The 22,865-nt window shown below is 47.4% G+C and overlaps 1 protein-coding gene across 1 annotated transcript in view; it reads right to left on the reverse strand.

The window, feature by feature from the left end:
* DNAH6 (dynein axonemal heavy chain 6) overlaps positions 1-22,865 on the reverse strand; it is a 2,906,060-nt gene that overhangs the window by 2,575,604 nt on the left and 307,591 nt on the right. Inside the window, exon 12 of the mRNA XM_030192089.1 lies at positions 8,518-8,609. Coding sequence (XP_030047949.1) covers positions 8,518-8,609 — 92 coding nt within the window. The remainder of the gene's footprint in view (positions 1-8,517; positions 8,610-22,865) is intronic.

A 22,865-nucleotide genomic window follows, 5' to 3' on the forward strand; every position in this document is an offset into this window, starting at 1 on the left:
CTGTGGCGGCACGGGCGGAGGCCCGGTGTGGAGCTTCAGTGTTGAGTTCAGGGATTTCTATGTCCCGCCCTGGGTGAGTACTGCTTCGGTACATCCCACCAGTCTATGGATTGATCAGCTTGATGATATGGAAGGTAAAATTATGTATAATCATACCTGATAATTTTCTTTCCATTAATCATAGCTGATCAATCCATAGCCCCGCCCAGATATCTGTATGGTTTCTATTCTGGTTGCATTTCAGGTTCAAGTTTAATCTTCAGTTACTTCAGAAAGACTTCGGGTTCAAGTTTTTTCACTTGGATTCTTCAAGAGTTGAGACGAGTTTGTGTTACAGTGAGCTGCTGCATTCCTCTCCCCTCCGTTTTACGGGGCTGGATTGAGACATAAATTCTGCCGGCACTCCCTCCCGCTTCGTGTGGTTGTAGGGCAGTTTTGTACCCCTCCCGCTTCGGCGGTGCTAGGGTCAGTCAGCTCCTCCCGCGGTTGCGGTTGCAGGATAAGCCAGATCCCCCCGCATCGGCGGGTGTGGTGTCCCTCCCCCGCTCCACGGGGATGAGCTGGGTTAATTCCCCTCCCCCACTTGTGTGGGGATGAGCTGGGTTAATTCCCCTCCCCCGTTTCGGCGGTGGTGAGCTGGGCAGAGTGTCCCTTTGTGGGTGTAATTCTCTAAGTGCTGAGTCCTGCAGATGGAGCTTTGATATCGACATACTGAGGAGTTTCCGGCAGCACATGACCACATATAGGGAGGCAAAAGTTTGCTCTCTATCTCCACCTGCTGGTAGATGGACACAACCCACCAGTCTATGGATTGATCAGCTATGATTAATGGAAAGAAAATTATCAGGTATGATTATACATAATTTTACCATAAGTGACCACAAACCATAAACAAATGAAATCAAAATCCCAAGAGGCCAGACCTTGCATTTAGCACAGCACAGAGAAATACAAAGAGATGCATTTTCTCCTATACTGTGCAAAATATGATAGCACATGCAAGAGACAGTGTTAGGGGAGGTACAACTAGGGCAACTGGGTTTGGCCCCCTAGCCAGAGAGAACCCCAGGCCAGCTGGAAGCTGAAGAAGGTGCAGACTGTTAGTAAGCTTTGGGGTCCCCTCCTAAATATCTGCCTTGGGCCCCAGCCATATTCTAATACCAGCTTTGGCAGGATGTACATTTCAAATCTGACATATTCTAATCACAAAATAGAAAAATAAAATTATTTTTTTCTACCTTTTGTTGTCTGCTCATTTTATTTTTCCAAGTCATGTTGGTCCCAGGCTCTGGTTTCTACATCCTTCTGTCTTCTCTTAACTCACTCTCCATGTCCACTATCCATCTTCTTCCATCTCTGTACCTCTATCTTCCTCCATGTTTAATATGTCCCTTACTCTGTGTCCCTATATTTCTCTGTACAGCTTCTCCCCTCTCTTTGTCCCCAGTGCCATTATATCTCTACCCTCTCTGATCCTACCATCCTACCCCATCTAGCTTCTCTCCCTCTCACTCCCTCCTGTTTCCAGTATCTGGTTTGGTTGCTTGATTCCCTGCCTGCCCGCCCTCCTTTCCTTCCTCCCTCAGGCTGTAGCTTTAGTATTTGTTCCCTTTTCCTTCATCTCCTTGGTCTGGTATCTCTGTTTCCCTTCCCTCCCTCTTTGTGCTGTACCAGCAGTTCTCTCCCTTCCCTCCAGTTCTCCTTTCCCCTCTTTCTCCCACGTCTAGCAGCTCTCTCCCTTCCATCCAGATCCCCTCCTCCTCTTCTTCCCACATTCAGCAGCTCTTTCACTCCAGCCCCCTCTTCCTCCTCCCACATCCAGCAGCTCTCTCCCTTCCATCCAGTCCCCTCTTCCTCCCATGTCTAGCAGCTCTTTCCTTTCCCTCCAGTCCCTTCTTCCTCTTCCTCCCTTGTTCAGCAGACCTCCAGCCCCTTCCTCCTCTCCCTCCCATGTCCAGCAGCTCTCTCTCTCTCTTCCATCTAGTCCCCTCCTCCTCTTCCTCCCTTATCCAGCAGCTCTGTCCCTTCCCTCCAGTCCCTTCTTCCTCTTCCTCCCTTGTCCAGCAGATCTCCAGCCCTTTCTTCCTCTCCCTCCCATGTCCAGAAGCTCCCGAGCCCCTTCCTCCTCTCCCTCCCATGTCCAGCAGCTCTGTCCCTTCCCTCCAGTCCCTTCTTCCTCTTCCTCCCTTGTCCAGCAGATCTCCAGCCCCTTCCTCCTCCCATGTCCAAAAGCTCTCCAGCCCCTTCCTTCTCTCCCTCCCATCATGTCCAGCAGCTCTCAGCCACTTTCCCTCCAGGCCTGCCCACCCAACATCCTTCGCTGCTGTCGCTGCCTTTTCCCGCGGCTCCGGGTACGGTCGTCCGGGAGGCAGCGTTCAGCGTTTCCTACCTGCTGTGAAATAATTCTTCTTCTCCCCCGGCTCCGCTGCATTGTTTATTCGCCCGTCACACAACGCTGCCATTCTCACAGGCAGCTCTGCTCCCCCCTGCTGCATCCATCTGGCCTTACGTAAGTAGGAAGTGCATAGAGAGGGCCGGATGGGTGCGGCAGGGGGGAGCAGAGCTGCCTGTGAGAATGGCAGCATTGCGCAACGGGCAAAAAACCGATGCAGCGGAGCCTGGGGAGAAGAAGAATTATTTCACAGCAGGAAGGCAACGCTGAACGCTGCCTCCTGAATGGCCGTACCCAGAGCTGCGGGAAAAGGCAGTGACAGCAGTGAAGGATGGTGGGTGGGTGGCTGGGCGGGCCTGGAGGGAAAAAGCACTGATAAATTTTAAAAAACTAAAAAATAACACCGGAGCTGCAGGGCTTAGCTCGGGGGTACTTCTCTGCTTCCTACACATGGCTGAGCTAATGCGATTGGAGTACTATGGCTGAGTAGTGTGCAGCTAGCTGGCAACTGATTGGTGGATCACTGAGACTGGGTGGGCCTAGGCCCACCCATAGCTACGCTCCTGCAACAAGGTATTTTTTTAAGAAATCAATCGAGTTTATACCTGTGGCTTTAGGAAAGTTCAATACCCTAAGGTTTAAATATCTGTTATAATTCTCTATTTGCTCTATTTTCCGATATATCACAGTCTTATCCTTTACCAAAACATCTGTTATAGATTTTAAATTTGTAACCTCTGATTGCATCTGTGAAACTTGGTTCGCTGAATCAAGTTTAGCTTTTTACAACGATTCAGTTAGTTTATCTACTTTACTCACAAGAAGAGATGTATCTTGGACAGATTTTGTAACAGCTGCAGTTAAATCTTGAAGTGCTTTCCAAATAGACTCCAATGTAGCCACAATGGGAGCTGGCTCCAAGTTTACTTCCTCTGCGAGTTTGGGTGTTGCACTGCTGACCGGGGACCTGCTGTTACCAGATTCCCATTCAGCTAGGCCTCCTGCTTCACTCCTAAAACGTGCAGGACATGGCGGAGGATTAAGCTCCGGAGAGGATAAAGATGTTTCTGGCCCCAAGAGGGCCGATGCTCCTCCGTTGGCGCTCAAAGCGGGGCTCACCGTTCCAGTAGTTAGTGGGCAGCTCATTGCATATCGATCTAGTGTCTGCTGGACCAGAGATGAAGTTCTGGCCAGCGGCAGTTGGACTTTAACCATCCCCTTCCTTTTGGTTTGAGGCATCGGGCAGAAGAAATTGTAAGTAGAAACGCCAAACAACCATGACCGCATACCTAATGTGCTCTGCCTCCATCTTGTCATGCCCCTCAGGATAGGGAGAATTCCCCCCTCTAAAGAGTTTTAAGAACCAATTTCAAATTCCAGATCAGACATGGATGATGAAGGGGAGGGCGCAAAAGAGTGTCCTGCAAGAAAAGAACTAAATCAGCATGTGCTGCCAAGGAGGAACCCGAGAGCTGGCCACAGAAGTAAGCGAGTGCCACCACCTGAAATCAAAGAGAGTTATATGCCAATCCCTTCTGCAGATCCTCCTGCAGAAAGGCCTGAATCTGGGAAGTCATCACTCGAAAGGGGGACTAAGCTTATTCGGCACACTATGCCTCAATGGTACGCCACACCCGAGCATATACTGAAGTAGTAGATCTTCCTGGTGCAAAGAAGGGTAGTAATAACCATGTCCAAATAACTCCGTCTTCCTTAATATGGACCTTTCAAGAGCCAGGCCATAAGACCAAAGAGGTAGGGATCCTTCATCAGAACCGGACCCTGATGTAAGAGATCGGCCAAAAGAGAGAGTCTCAGTGGAACATCTACAAGAGGACAGATCACGTCCGCATACCACGGACTCTGTGGCCAATTCAGAGCAATGAGAATGACCATCTTCTGGTGTCTTCCAATTCTGTGCAGCTCTCGCCCTATCAGGGGCCAGGGAGGAAACAAGAAGAGTCGACGTGGGCCAGGGCTGCAGAAAAGCATCCAGATTACGGGAGCCGACCTCTCAATGATGGCTGAAGAATCAGGGAAAATTGAGGTTCCAGTGAGTCACTATGAGGTCGATGAGCAGCGTTCCCCACCTCTGATAGCTCCCAATCTGCCTGATCTAGGAGACTGCGGCTGAGAAAATCTGCCTGAACATTCAATTGGCCCATAATGTGAGCCACTGATAAATAAAGGAGATGGGCCTCTGCTCACACCAGAAGGTGCTGAGCCTCCAACGCCATTGCAGCACTGTGCGTGTCGCCCTGTCAATTGATGTAAGCCACTGCTGTCATGTTGTCTGAGAAAGACCGCCTTGCCCGTCAATAGGTCCCAAAAACCACAAAGATCGTTGTTTACCGCCCTCAGTTCCAAGTGGTTGATCAGCCAGCCAGCTTCCATTTCCATCCAACTGTCCTGCACATGCCGGTGAAGGCAATGTGCTCCCCAACAGGTGAGGCTGGCATCCATCATCACCACCACCCACAACGGAGAAGCCAGTGGCATCCCCTGGCATAGGGTGGAGAGACTGGTGACCACCTGTTCAGCAGCGAGTGCTACAGAGGGCGCATGTGAGCCATGGCCCACGGAACCACCTCCAGAGTGGCCGCCATAGACCTGAGCACCTGAACATAATCCCACGCGTGGGGGCTCGCCACTGCCAAATTTGGCAAATTTGTATCCGGAGCTTCTCCTTTTGAGCTTCTGACAAGAACACTTTCCCTGTATCATGTTGAAGCACGTGCCTAGATACTCCAAGGACTGGGTCGAGACAAGATGGCTGTTCACCAAGTTGACAATCCATCCAAGGAACTGAAGAAGGGACACCAGCCGACCGGTGGCCTGGCGACTCTCCTGTTCCGATGCTGCTCAGATCAGCCAATCATCGAGGTAGGAATGCACACAAATCCCCTCCTTCCACAGAAAGGCTGCCACCACCACCGTGACTTTGGAGAAGGTCCAGGGGGCCATGGCCGGAACTGAAAGTGACAGCTGAGCATGGCAAAATGAAGAAAGTTTTGATGAGGAGGCCAAATGGGAATATGCAAGTAGACCTCTTTGAGATCCAGTGCTGTAAGGAACTCTCCCGGCTTCATCACTACTATATCTGACCAAAGGGTCTTCATGCAGAAGTGCCTGACCCTCAGAAATTGATTCACCTTTCTGAGATCTAAGATGGGGTGGAAGGAGCCTCCTTTCTAAGGGATGACAAAGTAAATGGCATATCATACCTGTTGCTCCTTGGAATGAGGCACTGGTATCACAGCTCTGAGGTCTAAGATCAACTGCAAGGTGGTCTGGACAGTGGATCGTTTGGAAAGCGTTCCGCAGCAGGACTCCCAAAAAAAACAAATCTGCGATGGGTGAGGCAAATTCTAACCAGTAACCATCTTGGATAATATCCAAAACCCATTGATCCAAGGTAATCTTGGCCCACTCGTCAAAGAAGAGAGTCGGGTGACCCCCTACCAGAAGCAGCAAAGAGTGGACCAGCACCCCATCATTGGGAGGATCACCCAGCTGAGCCTTGATGGGCTGCTGAGCCGGCAGTTCTCGATAGGAAGATCACAGCTGAAAATTAGAGCACTAGAAAACAGAGGCAGATCGGCCAGGATGGTACTTCCTTGAGTCCCGGAGCCAAGGTCTCAAACTCCCTGACCGAAGACCAGTCTTCAGCTTATCCTTCAGGAGATGCTGTGAAATGGAATTGCCCAAAATCTTTAACCAGTTTCTCGAGATCCTCCCCAAAAAGAAGTTTACCTCGAAAAGGCAACTTGGTGAGGCACTGCTTGGGTGCCATATCTGCTGCCCAGTGACACAGCCACAAAAAATGATGGGCTGAGACTACCAGGGCCATTTCCTTGGCTGAAGCCTGCACCAAATCATATAAGGAAACTGCCAAAAAGGCCAGTCCTGATTCTAACTGTGGAGCCAAAGCGACGACTGCCGACAAGGAACCACGGTCTTGCTCCAGTGCCTGCTGAAACCAACTAACGCACGCTCTGGCCACATAAAAACCACAAATAGAATCTTGCAAAGCCAGAGCAGACACCTCAAAGGAGCATTTGAGCGAAGCTTCCAGTCTCCTATCCTGCATATCTTTCAAGGCAACACCATCCTTCACTGGGATAGTGGTCTTTTTAGTGACCACTGCCACCAGACCGTCCACTGTGGGCAAGGCAACTAGTTCCAAGTGAGTGGGTGACACAGGATATAGCCGGCCATAGCCCTCACCACCTTCAAGTTCGAATCAGAGTCAGTCCACTAAGCCGTAATGAGCTCCTGCATAGCCTCATGAACAGGGAAGGCTCAAGAGGGCTTCCGAGTACTAGCCATCTTCAAATTCACTGAAGCCATGACCTGTACCTCCAGATCAGAAATGTTCAGGGCTTCCAAGGCCTCCGAAATGAGAGGGTAACTCCTCCCTACAAAAAACTATGGACAGCCATGGGGTCATCCAGCTCCTCTTGGGGAATCTCCCCCTCCTCAAAATCATCCAGACAAGGCCGCAGGGAGTTCCCTGAACAGGTTGCCAAAGGGGAGGCGGTTACACCAGGGCCACTGACCCCACCTCGGACACAGAAGTCAGGTGTCGTCTCTTCTGCACCAGATCGTCCATGGGTGGTTTCAACAAGTGGGTCAGCCAGAAGCAATCCAGGGGGCTGGAGGGGAGACTGAGGAAGGGCACACTTCAGAAGGTAAACCTGATATAAAAGAGGTCAAAGTGCTGGGCAAGACCCCCGAAGTTCCCCCAGGTGCAGGTGAAGAAGTCCAACAAAAAATGCCAGAACCACGTTCTGGAAAAGAGAGGGCCTGAGGGCTCCAAACACTGAGAAGTCACTGCTATGTGACAGTGGTAGGATCCAAGATGGCGTGCATTCCCAGTGCATCAGCATGGGAAAACAGCACCTCCACTGCAGAAGAACTGCCAGAAAGAGGAAGGCTTTCCACGCATCCTGAAGGGCAGAGACCCGATGCTGAACAGCACTTGCTGCAGCGGGAGCAGCACTTGACTGCTTCAGCCGCCATGCTCCCAGGATGTTGCCGCAGATGCCAACGACACGCAGAAAGGGAGAAGTGAAAACACACACCACCTCAGCAACTGAGTGGGTCTCCTCTGCCGTGATCCTCAATCAGGCCAGAACCAGCCAACAACAGACTGCACTCAACTCCCGTGCAGGCTGTCTGACCAAGCAGTAGCTGGGGGGAGGGGAGGGGGGTTTGTGAGGATTGCAGCCCCAGAAGACAGACAAGGAAGAGAAAGGAGGGCTGGGTGAGGCAGTGACCTGACCAAACAGGTATGCCCCCAAAGCTGGAACCTACTGGTAAAGCACCCCTTGCCTCAACTGGCCAGAATAGCCCAGGAGGCCCTCAAAGTAGAAAAATCCAGGAGCTGATGAGAAGCCTTCTACCACCTGCTGGAGATAGAGATATACTGACTGACTGAGGATCACTGTTTTCAGTACAGTATTCTCTATCTCCACCTGCTGGTAGATGGACACAACCCATCAGTTTCTGGATTAATCTACTGCTGATTCATAGGAACAACAGATCCCCCCCCCCCCCCCCCCCAGAACAAAATTACCTTCAGGGTTTAACAGAACAGAGTCAACACTGATTTAGTTAAAGGAAGACTTTCCTCACCAGTCTGCTACATTTTTTTGAATGCATAAACAAACATGTGGAAACAGGTATGCCAGTTGATGTAGTTTATCTACTACAGATTTACAGAAAGAGTTTGACAAAGTTCCCCATAAGAGACCCTGAGGAAATTAAAAACTATGGGATAGAAGGCAATGTTCTCTTGTGGATTCAGTGCTGGTACCTGCATACCTAACCTAACCGGGCAAAGATAGATATGCAGCATTAATTACATAATTTCACGGTCTACAGTAACTCCATCCCGCCACCCCACCCAACTGCCCTGGCACTGCCCAGATTATGCCAAGTCTGTCAGAGCTGATATATAGCAGCACTGCCCCTGAATATCGGCAGTTGGTCACTCAACATTGTTTAAACCATCATGGGCCTCTTCTGCCCACTTAAACCTCGAAGAATATTAACTCTTTATTGTTCAATGAAGCACCTTTTTTAAACAAATAAATATGTAATGACAATTTTCTTGAACAAACCTGGAATTCTTCAAGAGATGGCTCAAACAACATGGCTTGGATTTCCAAAATTATTTCCGTGAGAAACATTGGTGGTTCTTCTTCAGTTTGGCCTCCAGTTGTTGTCACAGCCTAAATATATACATACACAAATTCATAATGAAATAGAATTAGCTCCAGTCTTGTATTTAAGACTCAAAATATCTGAAGCAAAATGCAGTTCTTACTACTCTATTTAGAAGACATAGAGGGGCATTTTCGATATGCTAAGTCAGACTTTGGACGTTTTGTGCTAAACATCCAAAATCTGAAAAGGAAATATGGCCATTTTCGAAACTGTAAAAAGTAAATTTTTTCTAAAGTACTGTTTGTAACAAGATTTTGTGCTCTGTGTGTTTATCTTTTCAGGTTATTAAAAAAAAAAAAAAAAAGGACAAGTGAAAAATGTAGAAAATCAAGCCACAGGAATGTAGAAAGGGCCAGAAGTTTTAGCAGGCTGGTCTCCAGACATACCAGGAGAGCAATGGGGCACCCTAATGAGCACTGCTGTGGACTTCAAATAAATGCTCCCAAGTACACATCTCACAATTGCTCTCTTAACTTGTCTGCTGAGCCCTCCAAAGCCTACCCAAAACTTACTACCCCCAACCGTACACTACTACAATAACCCTTAAGGGTGAAGGGGGCACCTATATGTGGGTACAGTGGGTTTCTGGTGAATTTTAGAGGGCACACAGTTTCTAGCACAAGTGTAACAGGTAGGGGGAAGTATGGGCCTGGGTCCACCTGTCTATAGTGCACTGCACCCACCACTACATTACTCCAGAGATCTGCATGCTGCTCCAATGGACCTCACTATAACATCTAAGGCTGTCATAGAGGCTGGTAAGTACTATTTTTATTCACATCTTTGGGGGGGGGGGGAGGGGGTCCATCCCTGATTCCCTCCAGTGGTCATTTAGGGCACTATTTTGTATCTTATTTGTTAAAGAAACAGGTGTAGAATTTTTCACCCTAGACATTTTCATTTTGTTCCATTCTGGCTGTAAAACATCCAAGTGTAAGGCACACCCTAATCCCACTTTAACCCTCTTGTGATATGGACAAATTGCAGACAAAATGTATAGATAAACACCTGCAAAATAGGTTTTGAAAATACCAATTTGGACATTTTGAGAAGAAATCCATCCAAATGGTGTTTTATGACACTTTTTGAATGTTTTTCTCTTTTGAAAATGAGCTTCACAGTTAATAAAAAGATATAACAATATGCAACATAGGAAAATATCTGGTCAATGTTCAAAACCATTTAAGTGGTTAGCATCAGGTGCTGGCTGCATTAGTGCTTTTGTTTTTGTTTTTTACAATTCCCCAGAAGCTACCAGGTAAATTTTGTCCATATAAATTGATATATAGCCAAAATATATCATTTAAGTTGAGGAGAGTTCAAGAGCAATATGGTAGTGGGTCCAAAAGTTACATAGATAATAGCAATATTCAGCCATTATTCAGATAAACAGATAAAATTAAGACCACCACATAATTAAGAGGTGCAGAAGAGTTGCAGTGAAAGGACTTCCAGAGAGGGGAAAAAACTTTAGTTAAGTATTTTCTGGTAAATTGCTCTTAAACTTATGGAAAGGTAGACTTGGAGTTAAATAGGTAACCTCAGTGACCTTATATTAAGTTACTCTGCTTACTCAGCAAAGGCAGTTTAAGGAATATGTTTTTTTTTTTTTTTTTTAGAATTTAAAGTCTCTATTACAGTTCCATAGGTCTAGTATTTAAAAGGGACTATTTTAAAGTTACCGTAGTATCAGTGTAAAACACCGCTAATAGTCACAGGAAACCTCAGTTTAAACTTAAAAACAACAAAACTTTAGCCATTTAGAAGAAAGCTCTATCAATACAAACAGAAAGCGAGGTAGGATCACATTTGTGAATATCTAGTTAGAATTATTTGCTAGAGAAAGTAACCTTACAGAAAACCTTTTGCAAGAGCTTTCCTTTAGGAAGTAAGATAAACATTGTGTTCAGTTATCTTTCAATCAAACCATTGTGACTCTTTAAAGAAAAAAGTTCAAAAGGGCCATACTGGCACACTGATTGCAGTGTGAATCATCAAGGAAGCAGAAGCACATATGTAGGCTAGAGATGAGTTGTTCTCAGTTCACAAGAGATGCTGTAACAGGACTTTGCTGGGAAATTGCTCTTAAACTTGGGGAAAGGTAGACTTGTTAACTAGGTAATCTTGGTGACTTTATTTTAAATTCCGCTGCTCACTTAGTAATGGCAATTTATGGAATAGGGGATCCTTTTACTAAAGCTTACTACACACTAACTACTAAGATGCCCATAGATATAAAATGAACTTCTTGGTATTTAGCATATGCTAAGCTTTAGAAAAAAGGCCCCAGGGTTGTTTTGTTTTGTCTCAGTTCTATAGGCTAGCATTTAGGGACTATTTTAAGTTAACATAGCAACAGTATAAAGCGCCAATAATAGTCACAGGAAACCTCAGTTTAGACTTACCAGGGTACAAATTATATTGCAGTGATATGTTGATCAGATTGGTGGAGGGGTAGCATTATATGTTAAAGAGGGCTTAAATGAAATAAACTAAAAACTCTGCAGAACACTAAGAGGGACATAATCGAAAGGTCGTCCAAGTACGCATTAGGACGTCCTTACGAAAACGTCCAAAATCAGGCATGTATAATTGAAAAATAGTATGGGCGTTTTTTGATAATCGATTATCCCTGTTGCAAAACGACCACATGAGGAGCGCGTAAATGTTACTAAATAGGGTGCCCTAACACGTTCGATTATCGCAGCTGAAAACGACCAAATCAGAAAGTGTGTAAAAGAATGTACATAGTTGTACCGCAAGTACAGTGCATGCTGTTCTGGACATCCAGGTACGGGAAATATGAGGGACGTTCATACGCGTCAAATACAGGAAGCTCATGCCACTCCACCGAATATTCGTCATATGTGCCCTATCTGGATGTCCGGAACTGCATGCACTGTACCTACTGAACATGCAGCTATATGCATATTGTGTGTATGTGAAAAGGGTTGAGTGCTTCATACTCATCTATATAAGGTAAGTTCCGCATGCATCAAGGGCCCGCACGCATAACAACCAGTCATGCACGTCAGGGATGTCTATGATTATGATGGCGTCCACGTGCTGATAGGGCCATATATGGGATGGTAATCCATATATGGAGCTGTACACGAAACGACGTCCGTCACGCAAGGTCGTCCATATAAGGCACTTGTTTTCCAACACCTATTCTCACTGAAAAAATGGCGCACCAACGTGAGCCAAACTTCAGCCATGCAGACAGCCTGCTGCTGGTGCGGCTGTGCCTTAGGCAACTGGCACAGGCTGTTTATCACGCACCACCACCTGCCCCCCAGGATCCAGGCCATGAGAGCCTGGTCCCGCATCAGGGACAGGCTTGAAAGGTAAGTGTTTGGCCCACAACCCCCCCCCCCCCCGTACCTACACATATAACAGCTCCGTCATCAATGTCACCAGTAACTGGAGTGTGCATGCAAGGATAATGAATAATACGGGTACATGCACAATCACTAATAAAATGTATGTACTTGAAAGGGCGACCATTCCCACACATCCCTACAATAATGTATTTCGTTATTTAATTATTTCTTGCATTTTTACCCCTCATTTTCCCACCCCTCTTTGCAGGCACTATGTGGCTTACAACACATCATGAATAGTGGAAACATTATACCAATTAAACGTATAGCATACTTATTACATATAAAGTAGTTTAACAATCATAACTTATAATGCATACAAATGGGACTCTCTGGCCTCATGGCCACCTCTATGGCATCATCTGCATAGGAGCCAACTCGGTGGCTGCTGTGGGTGCTTCAGCACCCCCAATATTGAATAAATGTATTTATTTATTTTATTGCATTTGTACCCCACATTATCCCACCTTTTTAGAGGCTCAATGTGGCTTACAGAGTGTTGTTATGATGCAGTCATTACTTGATCTTAGATACAGTCGATAATAAGCTAAGGTAGGTAATTTAGATGCAGGTGCTAGGTAGGTGTTGTGAGAGGTGTTTTAGATGCATCTGAGTAGTTTGGGGAATAGTTAGTGAGGATGTCCTTAGTAGGCTTTGTTGAAGAGATGTGTCTTCAAAGATTTGCAAAAGCTGGTTAGGTTGTCCATTTTTTTCAGGGCCATGGGTAGAGCGTTCCAGATCTGTGTGCTTTTGTACTCAAAGGTAGTAGCGTATGACTGTTTGTATTTAATTCCTTTGCAGCTGGGGAAGTTCAGATTGAGGAATTTGCAGGTTGATCTTTTGGCATTTCTAGGTGGTAGGTCCACTAGGTTTAACATATAAAGAGGGGCATCTGCGTGGATGATTTTGTGGACGGTTGTGCAGATCTTGAACTCAATTTGTTCCTTGAGTGGTAGCCAATGTAGTTTCTCTCTTAGCGGTTTTGCTCTTTCAAATTTAGTTTTGCCAAAGATGAGTCTGGCTGCGGTGTTTTGGGTTGTTTGGAGTTTTTTAATGGTCTGTTCTTTACAGCCTGCATACAAAGTGTTACAGTAGTCCAGATGACTTATTACTAATGATTGTACTAGGGTACGGAAGATGTTTCTTGGGAAAAAAGGTTTTATTCTCTTGAGTTTCCACATCGAGTAGAACATTTTTTTTCGTTGTATTCTTCGTGTGGGTATCGAGTGTGAGGTATCAATCAATGGTGACTCCAAGAATTTTCAGATTCTCTGAGATAGGGAGTGTGCAGTATGGTGTGGTTATGGTAGGGTAGTTGTTTGTGTTGTATTGGGAGGTGAGAACTAGACATTGAGTTTTTTCTGCGTTCAGTTTTAACTGGAATGAGTCCGCCCAGGAGTGCATGATTTGGAGGCTCTGGTTGATCTCATTGGTTATTTCGTTTAGGTTACTTTTGAATGGGATGTGGATCGTGACATCGTCCGTGTATATGTAGGGGTTAAGGTTCTGATTGGCTAGAAGTTTGGCTGGTGGTATCATCATAAGGTTGAAGATAGTTGGCGAAAGGGGGGGGATCCCTGAGGAGCTCCACATTGTGGTGTCCAAGGTGGTGATCTATCATTATTCGTTGTTACTTGGTAGGATCTGGTGGTAAGGAATCCTTTGAACCATTTGAGAACTGGGCCTTCGATTCCAAAGTATTCTAACAGGTGTAATAGTATTCCATGATCTACCATGTCGAAAGCACTGGACATGTTGAATTGTAGTACGAGTATATTCTTGCCGGTTGCAATTGTTTTTTTGAATGAATTCATTGCAGACACTAGTACAGTTTCAGTGCTATGATTTGATCTAAATCCTGATTGAGACTCATGTAGAATTGAGTGTTTGGTCAGGTATTCCATGAGTTGTTGTGTCACTATGCCTTCCATCAGTTTTGTTATGAGTGGGATCGAAGCAACTGGTCGGTAGTTGGTTAGGTTCATTGTGCTTTTCTTGGCATCTTTTGGCAATGGGGTGAGAAGGATATTTCCTTTGTCCGTGGGGAAGAGACCATTTAGGAGTCTGTAGTTTACTTGGTTCGTGAGGTCTTTTGTGAATCGTTTGGGGGCGGCTTTTAATAAGTTGGTAGGGCAGATGTCAAGTTTGCATTGAGATTTGGCATATTTTCCAAGCCAGTGTGTAAGTTTGTCTACTGAGATCAGGTCGAAGTTGGTCCATGATCGATCGGCTGGATATTCCCCCGGCTTCGGGTCTAAGCATTCAAGAATGCTTGTGTACTCAGTGGTATTGCTTGGTATCATGCGTCGGAGCTTTATGATTCTTTCCTTGAAATATTTCACTAGGTTGGTTGCCGATGGGGTTTCTATGCTATTCGAAGTGACCTGTGTGGTGTTTAGGAGATTATTTACAAGTGAGAAGAGTTTATGGGTGTCCTTGTAATTTGGTCCTATTATAGTTCTGTAGTGCGTTCTTTTGGTCTGTCTGATTTTGTATTTGTATTTTCTTTGTAGCTGTTTCCACTCTTTGAGTGTGTGTTCGTCTTTTTTTTTTTTGCTCCAGGCTCTTTCTAGCCTTCTAACCTGTGTTTTTAGTTCTTTCAGTTCTTCGTTGAACCAAGGGATTGAGCTTTTCCTATGTGAGGTTCTAGTTTGGAGTGGTGCTATTTTGTCTAGAACTGTTTTGCGTCTGTTGTCCCATTCTTGTAGAAATTGGGGTGAGTCTGAGGTTGTTGTCCATTCGTCGGTGTATATGTGTTGCCAAAATGTTAGAGGGTCTATTTTGCCTCTTGTAGTGTATGTTCTTTTATCTTGTTTTTGTTGTGTCTCTTTTGTTTTCCAAAGAAGGGAGGTGTTTGCCTTGTAGTGGTCTGACCATGGTGTGGCTGCCCATTTTGTGTCTTTGATTCTGAGGTTCGCTTCTGATGAAAATTTATGGGTAATGATGTCTAATGTATGTCCTCTCTTATGGGTAGGTTGCATGTTAGACCAGTGGATCTCCCACAGTTGGAGGAATTCCTTGCATTCGTATACATTGTTTGTGTTAGTATCTTCCAAATGAAGGTTGATGTCTCCTGCTATAAGAATATTTTGGGAGGACAGGCAGGTGTTTGATATGAAGTCCATGAAGTGTATCTGAGCATCTTGCCATTTAGCCGGTGGTCTATAAAATAGGATTATGTTTAGTTGATCCTGTAGGTTGGGGTGGTTGATTCTGACTGAGGCTATTTTGAGTTGAGGAAGGATAGATTCAGCTGTTGTTGTGACTGTGTATTGGGATTTATAGATTATAGCTATGCCTCCGCCTCTTTTTTTTTTCCCTTGTCCAATGGGTAATTTTGTAGCCTGGTGGGCAAAGCTCTAGGATTATAGGGTCTTTGGAGTCATGGATCCAGGTTTCGTTAATGAGAAGGAAGTCAAGGTGATCTGCCATTATCCAGTCAGTTATTGTTGTGGTTTTTTTAATTATTGATCTAGCATTGGAGTATCCTATTTGTATTAGTTGGTATTGCTCCTTTGGGTTCAGGTTCGTGGTGATTTTTATCAGTTGTCTGTTTTCTTGATGTGTGGATTTGGTGTTTTCTTTTTTTGATGTCCCTTGTTGGTGTCTGTAGGTTGTAGGTTTGTTGTGGGCTTTGTTGTTGTTTTGTGAGGGCATGATTTGTATGTGTATGGTGTGTGGTTCATAAATTGTTGAGATTGTTGTTATATGTATCGTGAGTTGTATGTGCGTGAATGAGTAGGATGAAACAGTAGATGGTCAGGGGTATTTTGCTGGGGTACTTATCAGCATTTAGGACACTACAGCATTTTCTAAAGCAATCGTATTTAGGATGTGAAGTGCAATATGCGCGGTGCACCCAGTGCACGATGTCTACTACTGGGTCTCTGTAAGCAGTATGTAAAAAATGGCAATAAAATTTAGCACGGTTTCTACAGTTGGGTTCTGGTAGGTAGTGCACTAAAATGTGGCAACAGAGTTTAGTTCACTATACACAATGTATACAGAGCAAAGCAGCATCTAATTCAATAAAGCAGTGCACTTACAAGCATTATACACAGTGCATAAAGAGCAAAGCAGCATCTACTTCAATAAGGCAGTGCACTTACAAGCACTATACACCATGCATGCATAGCAGAGCAACATCTAGTTCAAGCAGCTCGTTCCTCCGCTCCGAGCATCAATCGCCGAGAGTTGCTCAGTGTGCAGCAGCGGTCTGGTGCGCTCCCATGTTGGCACTCCCTCCCGCTCCTGGATCTCGGCGGCACAGTCTCTCCCGTGCGGGCAGGTCGATTTTGGAAGTTGTCTCCGGGGAAGGGGGGCACTCAGCGCTCCTGGTCAGCTTGGGAAACCCGCGGTCTGGCGACCCGGTGCGTTTTTGGATCCACGGCGCTTCACTCCTCCTCCTCTCGGACCACGCGGTTAATGTCTCCCTTCTTTTCTCGCCTTTCGGGTGCAGCGAGGCCTTGTTAGTTTCTCCGGTGTGCTGAGCTCGATCTATGGGAGCGCGACCTCGTGGCGGTCCCTGACAAGGCCTTCAGTCAGCGCCGTTGATCGGCCTCGGCACGGCTGGTCTTCCGCCTGGTCTTGTCGGGCCACGGGCAGGCAAACAGTCGCGATAAGCCTTGGGAACGCTCAGTCAATCGGCCCCGGTGCAGCTGGATTTCCGTCCGGTCGTGGACGGGTCAAGGCCACGAGATGGGCAGATCACTGCTATCAGCCTCGGGTCATTCACCCGTTTGTGTGTTCTGTGGGGTCGTCGCGGTCCAGCGTTCCACTGGTCAGCCCTGAATCAGTTCCGGTCCGTTCCGGTCCGGTTAGAGGGTCGCCCAGATGGTTTGAGTGGGTCTGTTCCCTCTGGGTCTCAGGAGCTCGTTGCTGGGCTCCTTACCTGTCAGCCATCTTTACAGTGCCATTCCTTGTATGTGTCCAGGGAGGGGTGATCCCCACTGGGGTTAGCACCCCCAATAATTTAAAAAAGGTGGCTCCTATGAATCTGTACCAATGGAAGTGGTTCCCCCCCCCCCCCCCAACAGTGTTGACCCTCTCTGCTATTTGATTGACAAATGAATGTGTGTGCAGAGGGCAAGAAGGACCATCCCCTGACTCCTTCTCTACAAACATATCGTACAGATGCTTCGGGGTTCACCGGGACCTCGAGTCCCTGAGGAGGAGGTTCCGCCATGTGAGGCGGGAAAGCCCTGATCTCATAAGGGCAGTGCAACGGCATCTCAGGGCTCGCCGTAAGTATTCAAAACAGGACACCTGTACATGATTTGTAAATATATTTATTGAATAATGCAAATGTCCTGTACAATATCAATTTCCATGTGGCTAATAGCCAACTACTAAGTAATAACATATCTGTCCCAGATCAAGGACGCAGGTTGCAGGTGCCCTCCCATGACTGTGGCTGCAACTTCCAACGACCATCCCACCCCCACCCCCCCTCCTCCCCCCCCCGCCCCCGAGATGAATGAGATGACATGCTTCACTTTACTCTCCCCCTTTCTGGGGTGAGGGATAGTATGTACTGGTAGACCTGCCTGAGGCGCTACTTTTACTGGATGTCATGGCCTCCCTCATATAAAAGTTATGTGCTAAACACCCTTCCCACTGCCCCCTCCCCATTAAAAACAACAAAAACAGGTCATCAAACCCTCATCGCATCTCACAATGCAAACATGCTGGTCAGCAATGAGTGTGGTTGCCAACATGTCCTGTGTGTGCTGTGTCAGAGCAGCTTCCAGGGTTCCCTGTCATGTCATCTGATGCATCTCGGTCCCCATGGGTATAGGCCACGCCTCACCACACCTTTCCCCCGCTTCAGGCCACCCAGCTACTGCAGTATGCAAGCCATGTTGCATGTGCTGATCTCAACCACACTCTTTTTACATACACAGGGCTCCAGCACCAGCAGGAGGAGCAGGCGGATGAGGAGGGCCACCTGGAGGAGGAGAAGCCAGCCCAGGAGGGCCACCAGCAGGAGGAGGAGGAGCCGGCCGAGGAGGCCCACCAGGAGGAGGAGGAGTTGGACTCGGAGGAGGGGCTCCTCATCATTGATGAGGACATTCTGGAGGACCCCTCCCCACCTGCAGCTCCATCTGAGCCATCTCCCTCCCTTCAGCCATCTCCATCCCCTGAAGCAGCTCCATCACCTGAGGCAGCTCCATCGCCTGGGCCACCTCCATCCCCTGGGCCACCTCCATCCCCTGGGCCAGCTGCAGTCCTGCGCCTCCTGCAGCAGGGGGTAGATGGCCAGAACCAGCTGTTGCAGGAGGTCAGAGCGCTAAGGCAGGGTAATGAGCAGCTCCACGGCCCACTGAGGGTGGTGCTGCTGCTGCTTATTACCCTGCTACAGAGGGCGCTGGTAAGAGGCCGTGGCCGGCCTTGACCTACTTTGGGGGGGGGGGGTGATATGTAGGGGTTGTGGGGAGTTGGGGGTGGGTGGGTGAATTGTTGAAATGTAGGGGGGGGGGTGTTGGGGGGATATGTTGTGGGGGGGAGGAATTGTTTGAGAGGGGGGTTGGGGGATATGTAGGGATGTTGGGGGTTTGTTGTGTGTGTGGGGGGGATTTGTAGGGGTGGGGTGGGGGGGGGATTATGTTGGAGTTTTTACATTAATATATTTTTTTATATTTAATCTAACAGGGTGTGTGTGTGTCTCTCTACTTTGTGCATTACATATAACCAAATGGTGGTGTTGATGTGAGAGGAGGCAGCAATATGCATTGCATGAAATTTGAAGTGTGAATGGGAAAGTTGATGCATGTCTGTGATAATGTTGCCCATACAGAAGGCCACCTGTTCATTCCAACCTGCATGGCCGTATGTGCAGGGGGGGTGGGCCGCGGAGGCTGGATGGCTATTACTGTTGAGGAACACAAATGGCCATCCAGCCTCTCTCCCTCCCCCTTACCATACAGCCCCACAGCACAGAGTGGCATAAATAATAGATTTGTTGTCTAGCACTTGTGATCTGCCAAGTACAAACTTGCACATAACCCTAGGTAGCACATCATAGGTGGTCGGTGGCCCAACTGTTTGGGGAGGCTAAAGGGGGCGGGGTTAGGGGTGGGGCCAGGGGTGGAGCTTAAATCCATAATTGTCTGATAACACACAGAAAAAATAAATAAAAATAAAAGTCACAATTAATACCTTTTATTAAATTTAGATATTAGATATGTATCATATGTCAAAGAATAAAGTGGTTGCTCAAAGCATATACTAACCACAATCGCTCAACTCCAAAACACTATGCACAACGTTGTGCAAAAACACACTCAGAACCTTACTGTACCATAAATATTACACTGGGCAGAATCTAATACACCAATATACCACCCATGTGGAAAATGCAGACCATCAACAATATGAAACAAGGGATCTTAATATCACAATTCTCATGTAGAGCCACAAAACACCCTAATTCATGTTTAATGTGGGATAAAATGCCATAAATAAGTAAATAAATATAAACTTTTAATGCTGAGCACCTGATTCTCAAAGTGGACATATTCCAAACACTATAATGAAAATAAAATGATCTTTTCTACCTTTGTTGTCTGGTGACTTTGTTTTTCTGATCATGCTGGCCAAGTACCGATTCTGCTGCTGCTATCTGTCCTCTTAACTCCGTTTCCAGGGCTTCCTTTCCATTTATTTGTTTACTTTCTACATCTGTAAGTAAAAGCTGGGTCCTCCGCAGACTTGACTGTCCAGTGGATCCAGCTTCTGCCTATTTTCTTCCTCCATGTGCAGTTTTTCTACTCTCTTCCTTTTCCCTCATCTCATCTCCTTCCTCACTCCTCCCTCCCCCTCCATCCATGTCCAGCATTTCTTCTTCTCTCTCCCTTCCCTCTCCTCCATCCATGTTATTCAACCCTCCTCTCCATCTACCCACCCATGTCCAGCAACCCTTCTCTCCCCTGCCCTCCCCTCCATCCACCCATGTCCAGCAGCCCTTTTCTCCCCTCTGCCCTGAGCCCTCCCTGCCCACCAGCGACTCTTCTCTCCCCTGCCCCCCCAGCCATCTTTAGCTTTCGCGCCCCACCCCCACCCCGCCTGGGGTCCTGTCTTTTCCGTCCGCTTTCACCCATCCGCGTTCTCCCTCGCTCCGACGCTGGCGATTCACATAGAAGCCAGCCTTAATCTGCCTGCGTCGGAGCCTCTCCCTCAGACGCATCCCGCCTCCTGTAATACAACTTCCTGTCTTACGCAGAGGTGGGACGCGTCTGAGGGAGAGGCTTCAATGCAGGCAGATTAAGGCTGGCTTCTATGTGAATCGCCGGTGTTGGAGCGAGGGAGAACGCTTCACGGAGTGACCATGTTGATGGGTGAGAGCGGCAGCAGCGGGGGCGGGAGGCAGAGACTGGTTATCTGTTTGGGGGAGCGACCGCTCCCCCTGCGCCCCACCTTGGCCAGCAGCCAAGGAAGTCCATGATTTAAGCCTCTTATATGGGGCGCCTATTTAGCACATACATGATGTTTTCTCAGTGTGATCACCAGACACCCTTACCCACAACCATACCAAATTGGTGGGGGGCCCATCAAGGAGCTACAAACAGCTGCCACGTCTTTTCACATTCAATGCATCTGCAATGGTATATAGTGCTGAGGAGAAAAAGGAAAACAATGGGAAAACCATTAGATGGAGGCTTACTGCATCACAGTTGCAATATAATACAAGAGTTACAGAAGGGCACAAATAAATATGGTGTTCATTCACACTGTTTTCTGTAGTAAGTCAAGGTGACCTACCTTCCTGTATTCTGGGCCTTTCCCTGTCCCAGGAGGACTGTAAGTTTGTACCTGAGACAATGGAGGGTTAAGTGGCTCGCTCTAGATCACAAGGTGCAGCAGTGGGAATTGAACCTGCAATCTTGTGATTACAAGGTTGGTGATCTAACCACTAGGCCACGGCAGCCACCAGGCTGTAGCTACCTGCAGGTAATTTGGGTTAGGACCTGTAAGCACAAACCCTCTCCCTCACCATGTCTTAAGGGCTCAGTAGGCAGTACCTGTGGCCACCTTGAAACTAGTTTGCAGCCTACATGTTAGAAATGTTGTTGTTCCAGAACTATGGAGGATTGTAGTAGTGTGTTCAATACTGTGCTAAAAACATGAATTGCCTATATTGTTCCCCCTCCTCCTCCTATCAAAAGTGAGAATGGGTGGCCATTTCATAAATGGGGACTGGGGTTCAGCACATAAACAAGGATTGAACCTACCGGGAACCAATACAGCAGCTGCAACAGCTAGCCCACAGCATTGAGGACCTGGCAGAACCACACAGTACGGGGCTGATGGCCTCCAACCAGTGCACAGGAACCTGTGGTGAACATACAGCTAAGAGTTGACTGCAGACAACATACAGTGAATGGACACACCTTGATGATGAGCAGAAAGAGAAGAGGTGGCAGAGAAATAAGAGCTTACCCTAAACGTCTGTTTCAAGAATGTGTAGTGCGCCTTCTATCTTCTGGAACATTAGCTGGAAGTCTGCCTCAGTGAAAGGACCCTTGCCGAGGGGTGCTTGATTTGGTGTGATTGTAGCAATTTCTTAGCTCCCACAGACTGCCTGCTACAACCAGGCAGAGAGAATGGGAGACAAGAAGAGGCTCAAAGGATGGAAACGGAAGCGTTGTTGGCTGAGGGCAACCACAAATAACAACCCCCCAAAATACACAGGTGTACCGAAGCATACCTTGCCAAACACAAACCTTAATATAAGTGAGGGTAAAACTTGTGAACTAATGTGAATCAGAACTGCCAAAGTCCCAGCGCATAAAATCGCAGGTTAAATGGCACTCAAGAAGGAAGGCAGGTGGGGACGCCCATAGTTATCTACCCATAATCGAAATCACGCGCTTCAAATCGCTACCTCAGCTGGGCACGTTTAGGAATTGTGTGTATAATCGAAATTAAAGCACCCATATCAGACACGCCTATCCCCCGTCCAACATGGGCGTTCCTGGTGATGATATAAACGCCCACTCCGTATTTTCGAAACCCCATTGGTACAATGCCGCCACGCCAGCCCCCAACCTGGAAGGGTAATTTTAGTGATGCAGAGGTGGAGCTCCTGGTGCAGAAGATAGAGCAAAGGCACGCCAATTTGTTTGCTCCCACAGGGCAGAGGCTGGCTGCGACCACAAAGCAGTGGGAATGGGAGGCGGTATGTGACAGGCTGAATGCAGTCTTCCATTGTGGGAGAGACGTCGAGAACTGTAAGCGGAAGTGGCGCAAGCTGAGGAGGGATGTGAGGAGGAAGGCTGGGGCCAATCCCGCATCACATGACACAGCCAACCTCACCTCCATGGAGCTCATGGTTCACGCTCTCCTACCCCAGGAGGGCATCCACGGGATCGGGTCCCTTGACACTTCGGCCCAGCCTGAGGGCTCAGGTAGGTTGTCCATTATGAGGTTGGGGTATCTGTTGTGTTGTGCTGCACTACACTGTGTTATACAAGTTGGGGCCAGGGGGAGGGAGGTGAGGAGTGGGGGGGCAGGAGGAGGGAGGTGGGGGGAGGAGTTTCACCAGGGTGTGTCTCAGGCTGTCTTCATATGTAGAATAAACGCCCACCTTTATGATGGTGTCCTGACCTCCTAACCCCTACTCACTTGCTCTGTACCCTTACTCCCTATCCCTACCGTAGTCATTGGCTTCCCTCTTCCTTGTCCTGTGTGTGCATCTTAATGAAATTGTAAGTTCTGTTTGAGTAGTGGTAGTATTAATGTGTGTCATAGGAGCAGACTCTGTGGGTGCTGTGGGTGTTTGAGCACCCCCAATATTGAGGAAATATCATGTAGGTGTCCAGGGAGGGGTTCTTTGCACTGGGCTTAGCACCCCCAATAAT

The sequence above is a fragment of the Microcaecilia unicolor genome, chromosome 2 (assembly GCF_901765095.1).
Source record: "Microcaecilia unicolor chromosome 2, aMicUni1.1, whole genome shotgun sequence".
Taxonomy (NCBI): Eukaryota; Metazoa; Chordata; class Amphibia; order Gymnophiona; family Siphonopidae; genus Microcaecilia; species Microcaecilia unicolor.